The sequence below is a fragment of the Cetorhinus maximus genome, chromosome 12 (genome assembly GCF_964194155.1).
Source record: "Cetorhinus maximus chromosome 12, sCetMax3.hap1.1, whole genome shotgun sequence".
In the NCBI taxonomy this organism is placed as follows: Eukaryota; Metazoa; Chordata; class Chondrichthyes; order Lamniformes; family Cetorhinidae; genus Cetorhinus; species Cetorhinus maximus.
Genome location: NC_135890.1, coordinates 55,624,147 through 55,647,492, shown reverse-complemented (window position 1 = coordinate 55,647,492; position 23,346 = coordinate 55,624,147). Strand labels below are relative to the sequence as shown.

General features: G+C 42.2%; 1 protein-coding gene across 1 annotated transcript in view; it reads right to left on the bottom strand.

Annotated features, from left to right (window-relative positions):
- lrmp (lymphoid-restricted membrane protein) overlaps positions 1-23,346 on the bottom strand; it is a 156,995-nt gene that overhangs the window by 64,747 nt on the left and 68,902 nt on the right. Inside the window, exons 19-20 of the mRNA XM_078554635.1 lie at positions 9,481-9,542; positions 101-242 (exon numbers count right to left, since the gene is read on the bottom strand). Of these exons, the coding sequence (XP_078410761.1) occupies positions 101-242; positions 9,481-9,542 (204 nt within the window). The remainder of the gene's footprint in view (positions 1-100; positions 243-9,480; positions 9,543-23,346) is intronic.

Sequence of the window (23,346 nt, the reverse complement as noted above, 5' to 3'; positions counted from 1 at the left end):
ACATACTTGGACAATAAAATGTGAAAACAATGGTGCATCCATACTTCAGTTGAAACTTGTAGCAATTTACAGTTTAAATCCTGGTATTAACCATGCTTACCCAGCAATGGTGTGCAAGAGTGTGGGGTTACTGAATTATGGACCTTCCCTTGTTGAATACATGGTAGTGAATCATGTGGAGTTTGGCTCTCTCCTGCACGTTGAGCAACTTCTGGCCGCAGTTCTTTGTAGCAACTTCTCGTCTGTTTGAAGATGAGAATCACGTCATTATTTGAAACACTCGCACTACCAGCAATAAGCATCCCTCCCCCTCTGATCCCCACCATCCAGGACAATCACAGCAATGTTGTGAGAACACCAACACCTCTGGGTTACCCACAATCCCCACTTAACATGTATTGTACCCAAAACACTGTTGGGCCTGGGTCAGTATTAGGATTCCCTGCCAACTCCACAAGGACTGCAGCAGTTCAGAGTAGGTTCAACATCACCACTGCCACTTATGTTAATTGTATATTAGTGAGTTAATTACATGCAGACATTAGACATTAATTGGGGATTCACTTGTGCTTCTATAAATAGGAACAAACCGAAACTGGGTTTGTTGGATTTTGGAGGCGCATGGTTGCAATATGCATTCTGCAAATAAACACTAATTGAAGTGTATAAAGATTGGCTCCAGTTCTATCCTTCGCCACTGGGCTTTCTGGAATATAATCATCACCTTGGGCAATTAGGGGTGGACAATTAATGTGCACCTTGCTCGAGATGCCCACATCCAGAGAATGAAAAATACTCAAATCTCAGATCTTACTTTCAGTTGATGGGCTGTAACCTCAGACTAGTGTCGGAAAGCGCCGGCCTGCGGGAATTAAAGAAATATCTACTTACCTGATCTTGAAAATGATGTTGACACTTTCGTTTGCCAGAGCTGCATGGGGCCTGCATCGAAAGATTCCTCGCAGGCCCCAGCAAAGTCTAGCTCCAGTGTATTCAAGAAGGCCATGCCCCCTTTTTAGATCACTAGCTGCCAGAAAGCAGGTAAGTTTAAAGGGCCAGGGAAATGGACAGGCCAGGAAGAAGGTAAGTTTCTAAAGTAAGTGGATAGGATTGGGGAGTGTCGGAGGTCAGGAGTGAGGAGGGGGTTGTGTCGGAGGTCAACGGGGGGTGGGTGTGTGTTGAAGGTCGGGGGGGTCGGAGGTCAGGGGGTAAGGGGTGGTTGTTGGCTGGCAGGGGGATACCGGTGGGTTCAGTCTGGGTCTTTGCAATAGTCACCCAGAAGTTAGAAGAGGTTTTAATTGTTCTAAAATTTTCTGAGTAACTATTGGCATAACCCTGGCGGAATCATCTGAAGTTTGCGATTTAAAGCCGCATTTTCAGATGGTTCCCAGTGCAGCGCAATTGTCCAGAGGAAGCTAGTACTTTTGGGCAATTGCCATGCAAACCCTTGCCTGGGAACTTGCCACAGGGATTTCCCAGCACATCTTTGGGGTGCCCCCCCAGATCCAAAGCTGGAGGGCACGGAAGTTATGGGCCATTGTGTTTTCCAATTGATATTTAATGGAGACACTCAAAATGTTTGTTAGGCCAAAATGACTGATATCTCAACAGAAATCATAACATTGCCTATTGTTGACTGAACAAATGGGTCATAAAATGAATTTGATGTTGATTTGTTTGTCAGGTTTTATTCTTAAAGTTCTTAAAGGAGTAAAGGAGGAGTAAATTATATCTGGAGAGTTTATCTTCTTTTAGTACACCATCCCACATACATGCAAAGAAAGAACTGACTTGTGCTGGCAATCATGAGCACAGGCAATAAGCAGAGCTAAGAAATTCAAAACAAAGTGAAAACAGGCACCTTATCCTGTGCATGCATACATTATAATTTTACAGCTGTTAGATTTAAAATATAATGACGAGCAGAGAAATTAAACTATTAACAAACACACAAAAACATAGCTTCCTTTCAAATTCCTGCTAACAAGCTTTCATCCAGGCAAGAGTTAGTTTCAACTTTCTGGGAGGGGGAAGGTGTTGAAAGATGGTGGCATAGTGGTAATGTCACTGAACTAGTAATCCAGAGGCACAGGTATTGCCACAGAATTCCACTAAATGAACTCCAGTATTCATTTGCAGTTTACTATGGCCTTATTAACTGGAGTTGCTGATTTTTAGTTACTTGTGAATGTCATTGTGAATCCCAGTGCTCATACCCCATTTAGGCTTTTAATTTCCAAGGAGTGTATGGTTTCCTGATTCATCCTCCCAAAATGCAGCACCTCACAGGTATTGATATCGAAATTCATATATAATTTACATGCTCATTCTGCCAGTTTATTAACATTTTCTAAAACAATTCTATCTGTAGATGGTTGATTTTTTAAAAAAGTTTTATCAAAGTTCGGGCTTAGATTGGAACAGCTCTTAAGATCATCTTGGTATTGCATCATCATGGCCTCTAATCCCCAAATTTAATTTGACAGTGATCCCCATTTTAGGCTAGGCCTCCACATCTTTAAATTCTGGGAAGTCCCAAAACATGAAGAAACAGATCTGCTGAATTATTATTTTTTTATTCTTTCATGAGATGTGGGTGTCACTGGCAAAGCTGGCGTTTGTTGCCCATCCCTAATTGCCCCTGAACTTAATGTTTTGGAGGACAGTTAAGAGTAAACCGCATTACTGGGTTTGGAGTCACATGTAGGCCAGCCAAGGTAAGGAAGTCAGATTTCCTCCTGTAAAAAAGAGTGAACCAGATGGATCTTTACAATCAATGATTGTGGCTGAGCTTTCTATTCCAGATTTATTAAAGGAATTTAAATTCCTCCAGCTGCTGTGGTGGGATTTGAACCCATGTTCCCCAGGGCAATACCTGTGCCTCTGGATTACTAGTTCAGTGACATTACCACTATGCCACCATCTTTCAACACCTGCCCCCCTCCCAGAAAGTTGAAACTAACTCTTGCCTGGATGAAAGCTTGTTAGCAGGAGTTTGCAAAGAAGCTATGTTTGTGTGTGTTTGTTAATAGTTTAATTTCTCTGCTCGTCATTATATTTTAAATCTAACAGCTGCAAAATTATAATGTATGCATGCACAGGATATGGTGCCTGTTTTCACTTTGTTTTGAATTTCTTAGCTCTGCTTATTGCCTGTGCTCATGATTGCCAGCACAAGTCAGTTCTTTCTTTGCATGTATGTGGGATGGTGTACTAAAAGAAGATAAACTCTCCAGATATAATTTACTCCTCCAGATATAATTTACTCCTCCTTTACTCCTTTAAGAACTTTAAGAATAAAACCTGACAAACAAATCAATGTCAAATTCATTTTATGACCCATTTGTTCAGTCAACAAACGGCAATGTTATGATTTCTGTTGAGATATCAGTCATTTTGGCCTAACAAACATTTTGAGTGTCTCCATTAAATATCAATTGGAAAATACAATGGCCCATAACTTCCGTGCCCCCCAGCTTTGGATCTGGGGGGCACCCCAAAGATGTGCTGGGAAATCCCCATGGCAAGTTCCCAGGCAAGGGTTTGCATGGCAATTGTCCAAAAGTACTAGCTTCCTCTGGACAATTGCGCTGCACTGGGAACCATCTGAAAATGCGGCTTTAAATCGCAAACTTCAGATGATTCCGCCAGGGTTATGCCAATAGTTACTCAGAAAATTTTAGAACAATTAAAACCTCTTCTAACTTCTGGAAAGTGGAGAAGTTGTGTTAAACTTGTATAGAACCATCGTTAGACCATATTTAAGAGTACTGTACACAGTTTTGATCTTCATTTTATGAAAACAATGTAGAGGTACTGGAGAAGGTGCAAAGATGATTTACAAGGATGATACCAGAACAGAGGTTACAACAATCAGGAAAGATTGAACAGGTATTTCTGCTCTTTTCTCAAGAGCAGGATTAGAACACGGAAGAGGTGATCTGATAGATGCCTTTAAATTAATGAAGGAGTTTGAAAGGGTAGGCGTGGAGAATATATGTCATTATACTTGTGGGAGTCCAAAATTAGAGGTTATAATTATGAGATATTCAATAATAAATTCAGGAGAACCTTTAGCCAAAGAATAGTTAGAATGTGGTCTCTACTATCAAAGGGGAGCAGTTAAGGCAAATAAATAGAAGTGTTTAACAGAAAGTTAGATAAACACATGAGGGAGAAAGGAAGAAAAGGATATATTGATGGGATTGAACAAAGTAGGGTAAGAAACAGAAAGGGGAAGACACAGCATTGTGCAAGGTGTCCTATAAAGCAATACCTAAAGTCTGTAGGACCATTGTTGCACAAGCCTTCTTGTGCATTCCAATTATAGGAATTAGATTGAGGCTACTACCTCCAGGGATTGATTCTGTTCTGACATTAGTGAACTTGACTTCAGATTTAATCTTCAATTATATAATATCTACAACGTGAAGGCAAAGTGAAAACACTTCACAAATGCTACAGTTGCACAGTGGGCACAATTCATGTACAATAGTAAAGCATGTTGGAAATAAATACAAATTGATCATAAGAGTTATACAGGGCAGGAAGGTAACCCCCTGAAAGACCCTCCTGGACCACTGCAGCTTCAGCACCACTCAAGAAGCATATCCAGGACAAAACAGCCCATCCACCACCTTAAACATTCCCTCCCTCCATCACCGACACACAGTGGCAGCAGTGTGTACCATATACAAGATGCACTGCAGCAACTCACCAAGGCTCCTTTGACAGCACCTTCCAAACCCATGACTTCTACCACCTAGAAGGACAAGGGCAGCAGGTGTATGGGAATATCACCGCCCCCTCCAAGCCACACACCATTCCCCATTTGGAACTGTATCATCGTTCTCTCCCTACTGCTGGGTTAAGAACCTGGAAAACTGTCCCTAACAGCACTCTAGGTGAACTGACACCAGGTGGACTGAAGTGGTTCAAGGCGGCAGCTCACCACAACTTTCTTGTGGGCAATTAGGGGTGGGCAAAAATGCTGGCAGTGACACCTGCATCCCAGGAACAAATTAGAAAAAAATTGCACATCCAGTAACTGGACAACCCACTAATCACTACACACTTTACAGGCTTAATGTCTGTATCTTTACTTTAAAAGGAAATTATGTGGATTGTATGAAAGGAAGTTAGCTACAGTTATGAGGTTGAATGTCACATGAAAATGGCTAACAGCCTAACAATTATCCTTCCTTCTCCTGTCTAAAGCATGTGCCAGAAATGCACACCAGATCCATTCACCTGTTTGAGAAAGAAAGAGCCTGAATTTATATAGCATCTTTCATAACCTTAGAGCATCTCAAAGTGTGTTACTTTCATATACTCTTCAAATTTGGTCACTTGTAATGTAAAAAGCACAGCAGTCAATTTGCACACAGCAAGATCACAATTAGCAATGAGATAATGAACAGATAATCTGGGATATTGGTCATGGGATAAATATTGGCCAGCATGCCAGGGAGAACACCCAGGTTCTTCTTCAAAATAGTGCCATGGGATCTTTTATATCCATTTGAGGGGGGGAGATGGGGCTTCAGTTTATCACCTCCAAAAGTTGACACCTCTGAGTGCAGCTTTCCATCAGCCTCGCACTGGAGTATCAGGCTGGATTCTGTGTCCTACTCACTGAGTTGAGGTTTGAACCAATAACTTTCTGACTCAGTGGTGAGTGTGCTACCCACATGTCATGGTTGACACCTAAAGAGAAAGGACAGGTTAACATGTCTGGACTTTAATGTTTTGGTCAACTTGTCTTGTCCACTGATGCTGGTGAGCTGTGTATTTCTGGAATGTTCTGCTTTCATTTCAGATTGGCATTCTGCAGTGTTTTCCCCTTTAAAATGGTGCCAGATCTTTAACTGCCCATCTTAAACTGCAATCATCAATAGTTTCTGAAGTGTTGCAGTGGTGGAGGAGAGAGTTAAAAAAGTGAAGATAGAAAACAAAACAGAAGAAAAGGCCTTTTTAAAAAAAAAAATTATACCAGCCAGAACTCATTAATAACAACATTATATAACCTCATTGTGTTGGCGATTGTTGTTCAGCCTTGATTCAGTGCATTTTACACGAGCAGCATGCATTTCAGGAAGTATCAAGCAAATATTTTTATCTACCATTTCCTCATACGAATGAGTTATCATTTTTGATTTGAATATGGAAAACCATTTGCGCAAACAAAAAACATTTCCTGTCTCCAATGTACAAACTCAATCATTGCTCTTTCACATGTCTACGTTGCACAGATCACTTCCTCTATACATCAGTTGTATTCGGGTAAATGCCTGCCAATGTATTCTTGATATCAGCCTTGGCACTGTGGGTAGCACTCCCACCTGAGTCAGAAGGTCATAGGTTCAAGACCTACTCCAGTGACTTTGAGGACATAATCTAGGCCCTCACTCCAGTTCAGGCACAGAATAAGTGCTGCACTGTCAGAGGTGCAAGTCTTGCCGGGGATCCATCTGCCCTCTCAGGTGACCTTAAAAGATCCCATGGCATTATTCAAAGGAGAGCACAAGAGTTCTTCCGATACCTTCTGGTTTTATTCTTTAAACACCACCATAATTTATCTCATTGCTGTTTCTGGGAACTTTCTCTGCACAAATTGCCCGCCATGATTGTTCACATGATGACAACACTGCAAACATACTTCGAGGTACTTTGGGATGTCCCAAAGGATTGAAGGATACTACATAAACACAAGATTTTCTTTCTTTCTCATTTATCACCGTGGCTCTTCCCAAGACTGGAGAGCTAATATTTCTTTTTCCACTAGAGCTGCCCCTACTAGTTTTTTAAAAAAAACACACACTGGATGATCTCTTGTGACTTTTCTCATGAACATAAATTAAATTTGTTCTCTTTCAGTTCTCATTTTTTCTTTCTGTAAATGGATCTCACTTTCTCTGGTCATCTATTAGTTTGTCTCCACTCCGTCTATAAATCATTCCTTTCCTCCCTCCATTCTTGTATACTTCCTCCCTTATTCCTCCAGGTAACTGCAGATATCAGCTTAGTTGTGGGGCGGTGTCGGGGGGGAGTGGGGACAGTGGAGACATGGAGACTGAGTTTAGAGAGCCAGGAGGAGCAGCGAACCAATGCTGAAAAACATGCATGTCTAGCCCATAATGAACATTTGGCTCGTCTGTACTCTGGAGCTAGAGTAATAGGATTGGAATGGATCAGAAGCTGCTGGCATGATTTCTGGGGCTCTAGCAGAACCCCCACACACCCTGGCATGTAAAGGGAGAGCATCTCAACAACTGACCATTTTATCAGCTCATCTGAAGAATGCTAATTGGAACATTGATAATACTGGAGTAACTTGACATAACATGGTAGTCTCCATTTTATTATTTTGGGCAATGGCAAGATTTTGGACTGATGCCAAGACTAGAGAGCAGCCAGTATACAGAAACTGCCTTTTCTGAGAAGAGAATCAAAACTAGTTTGCCTCGAATTTCTAGGGATGGTGAACATTTTTTTTAAAGTAGGAAGCTTGCAAGACTCAATGATAATGGAGGGAGGGAGCAAAGCCCAGATAGATCACAAGTGAGAGTTGGAGGAGAACTGAAGTTCATTAGAGCCAGGAATCTATCGAGGCTCGGGCATTTTCAGATCAGTGAGCTATGAAGAGTTTCAGACTTGTGTAGCTAACTTTTGTCATTTTATTCCCAACATTTAATAATCCACATTCAACAATTGATAATATTTGAAACAACAGCTGGTTGGATGGCACATTTGGGCAAATGCCAGCCTTTTATCAATGGGCTAAAGGATTCAGATCCTGCTCTGATCAATGGGCTGAAAATATTCATTAGTCTGATATGAAGTGAACAATCTCAACCCAGTTTCTACTGGGCATTGGTTTTTATTGTATGGGCTGGGATGTGGATTGTTTGCATATGACAAGTTTGTACTTTGAGTTGGAGACATCAGATTTTGAGTGCTTGGGGTGGGACGTGGACACAGGAGGAGAGCTTAGTTTTTTTAATGTTTCTTCATCGTTCAATAAATGCTTTGAAAGCAAATGTTTGGGACAGGGTATTAAACAAGAATCTGACAGGCACATTATCTCAATCCTATGCAGTAGGAGACCCTATTCTGATGTAGGTGCTAGTGCATTATTGGGGCATAGTAGAATGGAGCTTTACTCTGCATCCCCCAGTACTGTATCTGACCTAGGTGTGTCTAATACCAACATGCATGTTTGAAATGGAAAGAGAGTACTTTATCAGCATTTACATTCATCTTGCTTAAGAAAAATACACTTAAATAAATACAAATATAAAACTTCTAAATATCACAGCCATACCTCAGAATTTATATCCTGTGTAAGATTGGTGGGGGAAGGGGGTAGGGAGAGAAATAAAACCTGAAATGCAGGACAAGTTTTCATCCAATAGGAGTGGCATGTAATAAAAATATTATGAAAAAGGGGAGATAACCAATTACACTTGAATACAACCAATGAGAAGGCAGAACAAGAACTGCAGCAGTGAGCTAGAAGGAGAGAGAGCGAATGCCCCAGAAATTTGGAAGTCATTGGGGTTTGGGGTGAGAGCGAGAAGCAGACAGTTGCAGGCCTTTGTGGGAATAGTAGATCGAAGTAATGGGAAGTAGCTTTGTTTTTCCTTTTCCTCCAGGAAATCTTTAGAATTTGTTTCACTGGGGTTAGCCAGCAATGGTTTTATTCACCTCAGGACAAGTCAACATTGGAGCAGAGACCAAAGGCAGGGGATAGACTACTTATTTTCATGTCCAAAGGCCAAAATGGCCCCTCATGTTTCTCCATACCCAATATGGCAGGCACGCACTTCTGAAATATGCCAGTGCCTCCTGGCCTCCATTTTTGGAATTTAGACCTGGCTAAAGAACCGAATTAGAACCCAATTTCCAGACTAGTATCCCCAATAGTTGAATGATCTGGTAATTGATCTGTCAAAGGAAAAGCGCCAGTAAAACAAAGGCAAGTCAGAGAATTCAACTCTTTGAAGCAGCTGCACCTGACAAGTGGTGGCTAGTTTCTTTTATTTGTTTTGATTGAATTCATTTTTCCACTGACGAGACTGACGCCTGTGAGAAGTGTACATTCTCAACAAGTAGGGTGATTTTAACAGCACGACTAAAGCTGTACAATCTCAGGTAAAGCGTGTACAAAATTAAAGCTGCAGCTGTAAATAGTTTTTTTTTGCTCCGCATTTAAAATTAAACAAAAGCTCGATTGGAAACACTTTTGAAATGGATCTCGACATCCTGGTTATACTTTTTCCAAAATTTTCAGATCCTTTCTCGAACATCCCAATTGGTAACGAGGGTTTGGACTTTCAAAATTACACCAACAAATCCAAAGTAAAAGCCATGCATAGCAATAGAATGTTCTCACTGCTGGACTATCTTATGGCGTTGTGCACAGTTTGTACTTCCTCTACTGTTCACACAAATATTTATATAGAGAGAATTGGCCTTTACCTGGGATTGCAATGCACACAATTCTTGCTGGAAGAGCTTCTCTCTCAGTGTTTGAATGGTTGCTATGAAAAAAGCATACGTGCAAATGATCACTATTGAAACATAAACCCACAGGCATCATTGCAGGAGCCATCACATTTCCACTTGTTAACAGTCATCTTAGTTTAATTGTGCCGTACAATTGATGCATTTACAAGTCAGAGTTATTGAGTTAAAATACCCTAAAAATAAAATCAACCCCTTTGATGTCCACAAATATTCAGCTGTATTTAGAATTCAATGTAGGGAGGTTTCCTCCTTTATCAGTGGGCACATGGTTTGGGAAAGATCCGAGTGTTCATCTGACCTGTTGAGCCTGGGGTGCTTTTTTTTTAAGACTCCGTCGAGTGCAAGTACCCTTGGCTGATTCCATTTTAATTAAAAAGTGCACGCTCATTTCCCCTTACCCCATTTAATTCTATACTTCCTTTCAATTGAATTAATTGTTTCTCTCCTCCTTCTGCACTCCCTGCACAAACTATGTCATAGAGACTGAATCGCTCACAGCTTTCATGGGGAACAAGCCCACAGCGAGTAAGATCGATTAAGCTGCCTCGGGAAATATAAGTGCCCACACTTCTTTGAACAAGCTTTTCATCATAGCTCCCAATTTGCTCAGAATGTGTCTAAATACACTTCTGTGAAACACCTTGGGGCATTTTTCTGTGTCAAAGTCACTACATAAATGCATGCTGTTTGAAACTGATCATTATTGCCCTTTCATTTTCAGAAAGTTGTGTTCTGCATTGCAGAAGGAAAAGGACTGAGAATACTCCATGAGGATTGCATCACTGCCTCTAACACGGCACTTAACATTTTGGAAAATGATGGTCTTCAAGGGCATCACTGTTGGACTTTGCTCTCTCCCTCAGAGAAGAATTGTCAATGACCTAAATCAACACCAGGAAGAGTGCAGTAGTGTTGACAGAGCTCATTTGGTAGCACTCTTGAATATACAACCTTCTGACTCAGATGCAAGTTCCACTCCTGGATTGGAGCACAAAAATCAAGGTTGATACTGCAGTGCAGTATGGAGAGAATGCTGGAGGTGTTATACTTCAGATGAAAGAGTTATGGCTCTTTCTGTCCTGGCAGGTGAATGCAAGGTGCTATTATTTGAAGAAGAGCAGTTCTCCCCTGTGTCTTGGCCAATGTTTATTCCTCAATCAACATCACTAAAAAGAGATTACCTGGTCTTTATCATGTTGCTGTTTATGGAACTTCCTGTGTGCAAATCGGATGCTGTGTTTCCTACACTACAACAGTGACTACGTTTCAAACATTGAGAGATCATGAAGGGTGCTATATAAATGCATTTCCTTTTTGAGTCACGTCAAGTGTAGATAGGTTTTGCGAAGGAGCAGTTCTATAGGAGGGATGATCCTTTGTAGCCACCAGCATGCGTTCAGGACCAGAGATAGGGTTTCAACATTTTTGAGAGAGGGTTGTTAGAATAAAAGAGAAAACAAATGTAATTCAAAATCAGTGCACGGATCAGTTAGAATTCAAGAAGCTAGGGGCTTAAAAGTGATTTCAAGACTTCAAGACCAGCATTCTTCTATTGTACATGAAGTACAAAACATTGGCACTCCAATGAGATCATTGCTATAAAATCTGGATAATAAACTGTGAGATTTATACAACTCGCTGGTTTCCAAGAACATTTTTATTGAGTGACATATAAAAGTGTTGGCTTCGGTGCCAAGAACTTAAATTCTTCAGACACAGGAGCTGAAGGGCTTTTTTATTTAAGGTGGAATTAGTCTCATTGTGTTGACACACGCCAGCTTTCCAAACTGCTTGGAAACAATGCACGTTGAACTTTTAAGTGTGGGTGGACTTCATGTGCCTGTTCTGAGATTTAACAACATTGACATTGCGAAATTCTGAGGTAGATTAAACCACATTCTAAGAAATGGTACTGAAAGGAGGATTTAAACTGAAATTTCCAGAGAGAAAAAAAAATCAAATTATTACTCATTTTCAGACTGTTGACTATGATGCCACGAGTTTACACATTTATTTTTTTCCACCTTGAACTAACAACTGTCTGTTTTGGCAGCTAGCACAGATGACAAAGCCATATGCTGATAATTATGCAGACAACATGCTCAATTTATACTAGTGTTTCTAAATACATAGCCAGGAAAAACCAAAAACACACTATTACAATAAATCACAAGTGCCAATTCTAAGCAAATTCTTGGAGACCTTTGAGCTGGTCCACATACCCACCCACCTTCCCATCATGTGAGGTTCTGCACTGGGTCTTTCAACATAAACCTTCCCCAAGCATTGTATCTGTCAAAACTGGAAATTTGCAACATTTTACATGCTCGTTGGTCCCTATTAGAAATAGGGACACAGCAGGGCACCAGAGACTCCTGTTGTAGTTTTCCCCAGCTTGTTTTTGTTGCTTATTGCTCTCAAGGTAGGGGTAGGACTTTAAGGCTGCCCATCTCTAGTTATGCTGATAACTGAATGGCTTGCTTGTCATTAAGATCGTATTAAGGGGCAATCACATTACATAGGTAGGCAATTCATATGGACAGGAAGAAGCCATTCAGCCCCTCAAGACTGTTACGCTCATTCATTTGATCACGGTCGATTTGTATATCAATTTCCAATTCCAGCAACTTGCCAAGCCTCCTTTGACAGCACCTTCCAAACCCGCAACCTCTACCACCTAGGAGGAGAAAGGCAGCAGAGGCATGGGAACACCACTGCCTGCAAGTTCCCCTCCAAGCCACATACCATCCTGAGTTGGAAATATATCACCGTTCTTTCACTGTTAATTGGTCAAAATCCTGGAACTCCCTGCCTAACAGCACTGTGGGCGTACCTACACCCACTACATGGACTGCAGCGGTTCAAGGTGGCTGCTCACCACCACCTTCTCAAGCGAAGCTAGGATGGGCAATAAATACTGACCTAGCCAGTGACGCCCACATCCAATGAAATAATAAAGAATTATCCACTTTGGACTGTAACCCAGAAATACTCTGATAAAAATCTATTAAATTCAGTTGAGAGATTTACAATTGGCCCTTGACCTCAAAAGCTTTTTGGGGAAGAGATTTCCACATTTTTAATACCCTGTATGAGAAGAAATGCTTTTGACATCACTCTTGAATGGTCTTCCTTATCTCATTTAAGCATATATCAATTTTGGTTCAATAATTAGTGGTCAGCAATGAGTTAAGTAGTTTCTGATCGCAGTCACAATGCATTGAGAAAATAAAACGCGTAAGCCAGTCACAACAACATATCCCCCTAGCGAATAGTGCAAGAGCAGAGTGCTCACTTAGCCAAGGTTCAGATATTCTCCAACTTTCAAAGCTTCTTCAACACTGACACCCTAAATGAAAGGACAATTTGGAATCACAGAATGGTTAGAGTGCAGAGGAGGTCATTGGATCCATGCTGGCCCTCTGCAAGAGTAGCTCGGGAGCCTCCAGCCACTCATCTTTTCCCCATAGCCTGCACATTTCTCTTCAAATAATTACCCAATTCTCTTTGAAATCTTTGCTTCACAAAAATGCATCGGAAGGGGAAAGAAGGGGCCATTGTTCACATTCAGAGGGCAAACCAGCTTCATATAGCAGAGAATGTTGACTATCGTACAGGTATACTGTTGTATGGTGGCTAAGTTGTACTATTAGTAATAGAGCTGATCTGCACGTCTTGCGTGCAAACATTAAGTTTATTTACAATATACTCAGCAGCAATTACATGTGTGCTTTCAACTCCAACTCTACACTGACTGCTGAGATAGACCGTGCAAGTTTCCTATTGGTTACTACAAATCATGTGATCTTCCTTAACAAATATTATCCTTAAAGGTGCATTACACACTAAATAAAACCATAATTACTACATTCCTCCGCCTTTAACTCAGCTATACATATTATATTTACAAGTACATATTTTTCAAGACAACATAATATTTACACTGGGTAAGGAATTTACAAGTTCAGTCTTTCAGGTGGTTTCCTGGTACGTGTGGAAAGTTGCAGCTCCACAACTTCAGATTCTTTGTCAGGAACCTCCTTTTCCGGGGTTGCCTGAACATCAGGTGCTTCAGTGGGCACTTGCAGTTCTGTATCCTCAACTCTTACAGGAACATCAGACATGTCAGTCCTGGGTTGAGTATCCTCAACTGGAAACGCAGACCCAGTTATGATCGCTGGTGGAACCAAATCTTGATGATTTGTGTCTCTCTTCCTTAAATGGTCTATATGTTTACAGATGATCCAGCCTTCCACCTCCACATGGTAAGATAGTGCAGTGACGGGGCCTCTATTTCATCTGGTAACCACTTTGGTCCTTCCCAAAGTTCTTCATGTATACCAGCTCTCCCACGGTAAATTTCCTCTTGCCAGTTGTGCCTGGTTTTCTGGCTTCCCTGGCTCCTTTCCACCTTCCCCTCTAAATTCAGCATTATTAAACTTGACCTCGTCCTGAGACGGTGTTTCAACAATAACTCCACAGGTGACACCTGTTGTTGTGTGAGGAGTAGTCCTGTAATGATAATGGAAGCGTGCTAGCTTGGTTGCCAAGGAATCGCCAGTCAGCTTTTTCATGCCTGCCTTGAATGTTTGAACCATCCTTTCAACCTGGTCTGTACTGGGTGGTATGGTGCAGTTTTCACGAGTGATATTGTTGAGGTTGATAAACCGTTGAAACTCAGCACTTGTAAATGCTGTGCTGTTATCGGAAACAACTATTTCTGGTAGCCCATGAATGGCAAAACTCTGATGTAGTTTCTCCATTGTAGCGCCCAACATTGGTGACTTCACCTCACATACGTCCAACCATTTTGAATGAGCATTGACAATGAGCAGAAACATTGTTCCCAGGAAAGATCTAGCGTAGTCAATGTGTAACTGCACCCAGGGTCTACCTGGCCACTCCCATGGGTGTAATGGAGTTGTCACTGGCAACTTTTGCTGTTGCTGACATTGCACACAGTGCTTTACTAAACTTTCTATTTCACCATCCATCCCAGGCCACCATAGATAGCTGTGTGCTATGGTCTTCATTCGGGAAATTCCTGAATGGGCACTGTGTAGTTCAACTAAAAGTGGCTCCTCCTTCCCTTTGGAGGAACTATCACTCGTGCTCCCCACAATAAGATGCCATCCTGGCTGGTTATTCCATGTCTTCTGTTAAAGTACGGTTTCATTTAGTCAGATACGGGCTCCTGTGACCAACAATATAGCACTTGTTCTCGTACCTGAGATAGGACTGTGTCCCGACTTGTCCAGTCTCTGATCTGTCGAGCACTAGCGAGGAATCTAAGAAATTCAACAGTAAGACCAGTTCCTGTGGAACTGGGATGAGCTCATCATTTTCTTGTAAAGGCAAATGGCATCTGTTTGCGATTTGATTGCCAGGCCTATGTACGAAAGCGTATTCGTATGCTGCCAGAATAAAAGCCCTATTAGTATTTCTGTATCTTCTTTCTACATGCCTTCTTTTTAGCACAGACTTTAACCTTGGCCTTTTTTTTTAAAAAAAAACTTCACCATTGACCAGGCTTCTCTCAGATGCAAGCTCAACTTGTCTGAGCTCAGTGGCTGAGTCTCCCAAAATTTCATTATCTGTCTGCTTCTTGGAAAAGTCTACAACTTTTGCTTCCAAAGCCTCTTTGGCTTCATTTAGCTGATTCTTCAGCTCTTTTGATTCTTTTTTGTATTTGTTTGCTACCTCCTGGAAAATTGAACATTGTTGTGTTTTCTTTGCCAACTCATTCTTCAGTTTGTTCAGAGAGGTGCTGAATTCTCCCTGTTTCTCTTCATACTTTTCCAGAGGTACAAACTTTGACCTGAGGGAACCTTGTCATGAGTGAAGGTCTTTCAACAGGTTTTCTTTTTCCCTGCAAGCTCAACCTCATCTCAAACTCTGTCATCTAGCAGAGTCTCTTCGAGTGCCTTCAGCTATTCTTCCAGGTTTTGGTTTAAGACAGTCTGCATTTCTTCAGGATGTTGAGTTCTTACACACTCCTTTTTTAAAACAGGAATGCTTCCAGCTTCCTTCTAGAATCTCAGTGGCCAATCAAGGTTGATTTTCCATAGCCAATTTCGCCCTAGATGGCTTGGTCCTCTGCCTCTCAATACCAACACTGGTGGCTTTGCTTATTGGCTTCCTTAATGGGCAGTTACTCTGCTTATGCCTTTTACTGGAATGTCTTCACCTGTGTACGTTTTTAGTTTAGCAGTTGTTTGTTCTAAGCTTAATTGATGTTCACCATTATTCAGATATCTGAAGGTATGTTCCCCAATTACTGTAGTGGAAGCTCCCATGTCCACTTCCATTCTAACAGGTTTGCCATTTACTTTCACTGACAAATATTGGTTCTGTCTTTCCAACGTTCAGGTTAAACAACATAAATGTCTGAATTTTGCTGTTTCAGGCTCTTCTACATTGCAGTTTACAAGCCTGCTTGAATCTTTCCTCGCATTGCCTCATCATATAGATAAAAACAAAAAACTACTGCGGATGCTGGAAATCCAAACCAAAAACAGAATTACCTGGAAAAACTCAGGTCTGGCAGCATCGGTGGAGAAGGAAAGAGTTGACGTTTCGAGTCCTCATGGCCCTTCGGCAGAACTGAGTAAAGTTAGGAGAGGGGTGAAATATAAGCTGGTTTAAGGTTTGGGGGGTGGGGGGCGGTGGTGGGTAGGGAGAGAGAAGTTGTTGGGGGGGGGTGGGGTTGTAGGGACAAGCAAGCAGTGATAGGAGCAGATAATCAAAAGATGTCACAGACAAAAGGAACAAAGGGGTGTTAAAGGTGGTGATATTATCTAAGAAAATGTGCTAATTAAGAATGGATGGCAGGACACTCAAGGTACAGCTCTAGTGGGGTTGGGGTGGAAAGACCGACGACAGGGTATTACAGTTATAGATTTAAAAATAATGGAAATAGGTGGGAAAAGAAAAATCTATATAAATTATTGGAAAAAAACAAAAGGGAGGGGGGAAGAAACAGGAAGGGGGTGGGGATGGGGGAGGGAGTTTAAGATCTAAAGTTGTTGAATTCAATATTCAGCCCGGAAGGCTGTTAAGTGCCTAGTCGGAAGATGAGGTGCTGTTCCTCCAGTTTGCGTTGGGCTTCACTGGAACAATGCAGCAAGCCAAGGACATTCATGTGGGCAAGAGAACAGGGTGGAGTGTTAAAATAGCAAGCGACAGGGAGGTTTGGGTCTTTCTTGCGGACAGACCGCAGGTGTTCTGCAAAGCGGTCGCCCAGTTTGCGTTTGGTCTCTCCAATGTAGAGGAGACCGCATTGGGAGCAACGAATGCAGTAGACTAAGTTAGGGGAAATGCAAGTGAAATGCTGCTTCACTTGAAAGGAGTGTTTGGGCTCTTGGACGGTGAGGAGAGAGGAAGTGAAGGGGCAGGTATTGCATCTTCTGCGTGGGCATGGGGAGGTGCCATAGGTGGGGGTTGAGGAGTAGGGGGTGATGGAGGAGTGGACCAGGGTGTCCCGGAGGGAACGATCCCTACGGAATGCCGCCAGGGGTGGGTGAAGGGAAGATGTGTTTGGTGGTGGCATCATGCTGGAGTTGGCGGAAATGGCGGAGGATGATCCTTTGACTGCGGAGGCTGGTGGAGTGATAAGTGAGGACAAGGGGGACCCTATCGTGTTTCTGGGAGGGAGGAGAAGGCGTGAGGGCGGATGCGCGGGAGATGGGCCGGACACGGTTGGGGGCCCTATCAACGACCGTGGGTGGAAAACCTCGGTTAAGGAAGAAGGAGGACATGTCCGAGGAACTGTTTTTGAAGGTAGCATCATCAGAACAGATGCGACGGAGGCGAAGGAACTGAGAGAATGGGATGGAGTCCTTACAGGAAGCGGGGTGTGAGGAGCTGTAGTCGAGGTAGCTGTGGGAGTCGGTAGGCTTGTAATGGATATTGGTGGACAGTCTATCATCAGAAATTGAGACAGAGAGGTCAAGGAAGGGAAGTTTCAGAGATGGACCATGTGAAAATGATGGAGGGGTGGAGATTGGAAGCAAAATTAATAAATTTTTTCAGGTCCCGACGAGAGCATGAAGCCGCACCGAAGTAATCATCGATGTACCGGAGAAAGAGTTGTGGGAAGGGGCTGGAGTAGGACTGGAACAAGGAATGTTCCAGATACCCCATAAAGAGACAGGCATAGCTGGGGCCCATGCGGGTACCCATAGCCACACCTTTTATTTGGAGGAAGTGAGAGGAGTTAAAGGAGAAATTGTTCAGTGTGAGAACAAGTTCAGCCAGACGGAGGAGAGTAGTGGTGGATGGGGATTGTTTGGGCCTCTGTTCAAGGAAGAAGCTAAGGGCCCTCAGACCATCCCGGTGGGGGATGGAGGTGTAGCGGGATTGGACGTCCATGGTGAAGAGGAAGCAGTTGGGGCCAGGGAACTGGAAATTGTTGATGTGACGCAAGGTGTCAGAGGAATCACGGATGTAGGTGGGAAGGGACTGGACAAGAGGAGAGAGAAGGGAGTCAAGATAACGAGAAATGAGTTCCGTGGGGCAGGAACAGGCTGACACGATCGGTCTGCCGGGACAGTTATGTTTGTGGATTTTGGGTAGGAGGTAGAAGCAGGCTGTCCGAGGTTGGGTGACTATCAGGTTGGAAGCTGTGGGAGGAAGATCTCCAGAGGAGATGAGGTCAGTGACAAGCACATTTTCTTAGATAATATCACCACCTTTAACACCCCTTTGTTCCTTTTGTCTGTGACATCTTTTGATTATCTGCTCCTATCACTGCTTGCTTGTCCCTACAACTAACCCCCCCAACTTCTCTCCCCCTACCCCACCCCCCCTCAACCTTAAACCAGTTTATATTTCACCCCTCTCCTAACTTTACTCAGTTCTGCCGAAGGGTCACGAGGACTCGAAATGTCAACTCTTTTCTTCTCCGCTGATGCTGCCAGACCTGCTGAGTTTTTCCAGGTAATTCTGTTTTTGTTTTGCCTCATCATATGTCCATTTCTGTGACAATATTAGCATACCATTTTTAAAAACTGTCAATCACTAAAAGACTGCTCGTTTCTACCTCTATTAAAATTATTCTACAATTTTGCAGCTAAGCTATTTTTCTTTATCCTTTAGCTACTGGGGCTGTTTCCTGCTTCTCAGCAGTGTCTTGCTTTTTCACGTCGCTTTTGGTTGAGGTTTCCTGTCCGATGTGGAGGACAGCGCCATTTTGTGCACCCTGTATTGCTTTTGAATCTCTTACTGTGCTTTCCATGGCCAGCTCTATCTCTAGCGCCTTCTTGAAATCCAGATTTACTTCGGACAATAATCTTTTCTGAATACTGTCCTCTTTCACACCACACAGTAAATGATCTCTGAGCATGTCGTTCAGAGTCATACTGAACTCCCAATGTTCTGTTAGCTGCTTCAGTTTGCCACGTAGCATGCAATTGTCTCACCCGGCGCTCTATTTCGCAAATTAAACCTGAACCTCTGCATTGTGACTGAGGGCTTTGGTTGAAAGTGGCCCTTCATGGGTCCACCAATTCATCGAAATTCAAATCTGGGGCACTGGGTGTCATCAAACTTCGAATCAAACCATAGGTTTTGTTCCCACAAATACTCAAGAGGATTGATCACCTCTTCTCTTCCCCCATAATCCTGTTTGCTAGAAAAAAGAATGGGAGGCATTCTATGTATTGAGGCTAATTGTCTGCAGCTGGTTCAAAAGGATCAATTCTTCCAAATTGTGGAATTTTGAGAGAGGATAACTTCTTCAATTCTAATGGAGTTTGCTACTTACAATCACTGGGTGAGGTATAGTGCCGATTTCTTTTTAACTTGATTTCTTCTGTTCAGTCCTATTTTATCCTCATCATCAGTTTGTTGTAGGGTGGCTGAGTTGTACTATTAGTGATAGAGTTGATCTACAGACATTTCTTGAGTGGAAACATTAAGTTTATTTACAATATGCTCAGCAGCAGCTACACGTGTGCTTCCAACTACCTCTGCACTGACTGAGGTAGCCTGCACTGCTCTCCTAAGGGTTATAACAGATGTGATCTTCCTTAACAAGTATTATTCTTAAAGGTACATTACACACTAAATAAAACCATAATTACTACACATACATAGCTATCTAAACATATCTGGCTCTGCCTCCATTTATCCAAACTATATTCTTTAACCCCTTCTACTTCAATTAACGATTAAGGATGAGATCCTTATTTCTGAATCGGGCAGTCCAGGAATAGAATAAACCCATCTCTCCAAGGACAGAAAAGACAGGTTTAATGTCTTGTGCAGAGATCCATTATTATAAAATGGCTTTCATGGGATAAACAGCCATTTCTCATTAGGCTTTAAGTTCTTCCAATTTGACAAATGCCGAACATGTCAACATATATTTTCTCTTTAGAAACACAATGCACTAGCCTTTTCATTACAAGCTTTAAGCATTTGCAATTTTTAAAGATTTTGTCTTCAGAAAGTACAATGGCCTTATAAAGTTGAAGCCAATGGCAATCAGAAGGCCTGACAATCTCCAGCTGCTTTATCACTGATCTTCCCTCCATCGTAAGATCAGAAATGGGGATGTTTACTGATTATTGCAATGTTCAATTTCATTCACAACTCCTCAGATACTGAAGTCAGTGCCCATATGCAGCAAGACCTGGGCAACATTTAAACTTGGGTTGATAAGTGGCAAGTAACATTCGTGCCACACAAATGCCAGGCAATCTCCAACAAGAGAGAATCTATCTTCTCCCCTTGACAGTCAATGGGATTACCAATGCTGCACCCCACCCCCCATCAAAGTCCTGCGAGACACCATTGACCAGAAGCTTAAACATGCCAGTCACACAAATACTGTGGGTACACACCTGAGAGTGATCTGTATCATAGGAAACTGCTGCTCTCGCTGTTAGAACCCCCTCAAAAATGGTTCAGGATGTGTTTCCTCTATCTGCCTCAACTCAAACAGGGCCAGTTAACCTCATGAGTATCTACACTCTAATGCTGTGCTCCACTATAGAGGTGAAAGACCAGTTCTACGAGGAACTCGAAGCCGCTATCAGCACAATCCATAGTCAGAAGATCCTTACCTACTGGGAGGTTTCAATGCAAGAATAGGCTTGGACCATGGGTCTCCTGCCTCAGACATCACGGCCTGGGATGGATAAATGAGAATGGACCGAGACTACTTGAGCTTTACTGCTACCATGAGCTTTGTGTAACTGACACCTTCTTTCAGAACAAACCATGTCACAAGATGTCCTGGAGACGTCCAAGATCAGAGCATTGGTACCAGCTGGAGATTATCACCAGATGTGACTTTCTGAACAGCATTCTCAACACACAGTTGCCACAGCGCTGACTGTGATACAGATCACTCCGTGGTGTGGTCCAGGGTGAGGGTGTAACCCTTGAAGCTTTTTCATTCAAAGCAGAAATGCCATCCTCCATCAATACCAGCCATTCTGCCTACCCAGATAAAAACCAACAGTTTCCCAACTCGATTGAACAGGTGCTCTTTGGCTTTCCCACACCGAGTACAGAAGTGAAATGGGACATCCTTCAAGCCACAATACTGCACTCTCAACATATCAGAAGCAAGAGTGGAAAAACGCTGATCGGTTCAAGGTGAACATCACTGTGATGGAACCTGTTGCTGGGTCAAAATCCTGGAGCTCCACCTCCCTAACACTACTGTGGGTGCACCAACAACATTTCAAGAAGGCAGCTCACCACCACCTTCTCAAAGGTATTTAGGGATGGGTAATAAATGCTGGGCTTGCCAACTAGCCAACATTCCATGATTGGACAATTAAAACATTTTTTATTCAAACGCAATGAAAAAAAATCCAATTTCACTATGGGAATGTGGAACTCACTATCACAAGAAACGTTCAAAGTGAATAGTGTAGATGCATTTAAGGGGAAGCTAGATAAGCATGAGGAAGAAGGGAATAGAAGGTTACATTAATTAATAAGGAAAGGTGGGAGGAGGTTCGAGTGGGGCATAAACTTGATGGGCTGAATGGCTCTGTGACACTTTCCACCTGATCAAATGTGCATTGGGTTGAAGTAGAGAACAGTTCATAATCCAAAATACGAGAAGCCCTTCAATCAACTTTTCCTCAACCCAACCTTCTATGGAACATTCCCTCTTAATATTGGTGCTATTGCCCACTATATATATATTTTTTAAAGTCTGAAACAAAATAGTTTTTTCTAAGACAGATTATTTGACTCAGGTGCCACTGGGGTAATATTGTGTGAAAATGTTCTAGATCTAGTTTTGAGGGTAAGGCTCACACTCCTCCCTTTTCTTGTCACACATGGCCAAGGTGGTGACCACCCTCAAGTCTCTGAAATCACAGGAGCTGTACAACTGCCCCCAGTGGTTAGGATCCTAACTTGGAATGGAATAGGAGGAGGACACTGTGGTCCAAGTGGGATTTTTGTTTGAAGGGTGTAAGAGTTGCAATTAGTGCTACAAGCACAGCACCAATCCCACACTCACTCCCTTCCAGTCCACTTCTCTGCTGCAACTCTATCTTACCCTGTTGGTCGAGCTGTTGCATTTAATGTGGTTTTGTAGCGGACCGACTGCTTGCATCAACCTCTCTCCTCTTTACTCAAACTACTTAGGCAATCCAGACAGCCAGGCGCTGATAACAAAGGTGGAATATGGTTACTATTTGAGGCTGAGCTGCTGAAACACAATGGTGGCTTTAACAGGATTAAGAGAGACATATTTTTAAAATTACATGAGCAAGGGGAGAAACGAGTACAATATTTTTCACTAAGGTAAGGATACAGGCCTCATCCTACTGTATTCCCTTAAAATAAATATTAATGGTAAAAGTTCCAATATTGGGAGAAGTTAAATATTATCAGACATTCACCAGAATGAATAGCCTGATTAAACATACTGTACCCTCAGAAAAACCCATGGTGTATACACACACACACACACACACACACACAGGATCGATCTGAATTTTGTACAATAGTGTATAATGGGCAATAGCAAATCAGTAGCCCATTTTTCATCTCCCAATATTTATTTCTGACAATCCAAAAAAATCCCAGTGCACCCTGCTTTTCCTCTCACCATTTTACCAACACATGCACAAGCTGTGTGAATGAGTATGGAGACCAGAGGACCAATGGTGCCTATTACTAATTTTTCATTCAAGAGAATTCTCTCCTATTTTATTGACTAATCAGTAATGTATAATATATTAGATAGTATTAATGCATGGAATAAAGCGCGAGTGACTCCAGTTTTTCTTCCCATCCTACAGAAAAGTACCCGAGGTTGACTTGGCACTCCTTACTCAATCACACATCAGCCACTCAATTACTGAGAAACTAATTGCCAAACATGATACCAGATCAGGAAAGGCTGAACAGGCTGGGCTCTTTAGAAAAGAGAAGGTTGGAGGGAGCGAATGAATAAAGGTCTTTAGGATTATGAAGTAGTTCTTTAGGGTAGCTGTAGAGATGATGATTTTTCTACTTGTGGAGGAAACCAAAATTAGAGGTCATAGATATTAGATAGTCACCAGAAAATGCAATAGGTAATTCAAAAGAAACTTCATACCTAGAAAGTGCTGAGAATGTGAAACTTACTACCACAAAGAGTAATTGAAGCAAATAATATAGATGCATTTAAAGAGAAACTAGAGAAGTAGGAAGGAGAAGGGAATAGATGCTGACGGAGTTTCGACTTAGGGTGGTGGTGTAGGCTTTTCTGGAGAATAAGTCCCAGCATAGACCAGTTGGGTAGAATGGCCTGCACTTGGTGTTTAAATTGTGCCCACTTTATGGCTGTTAGTATTTATGTTT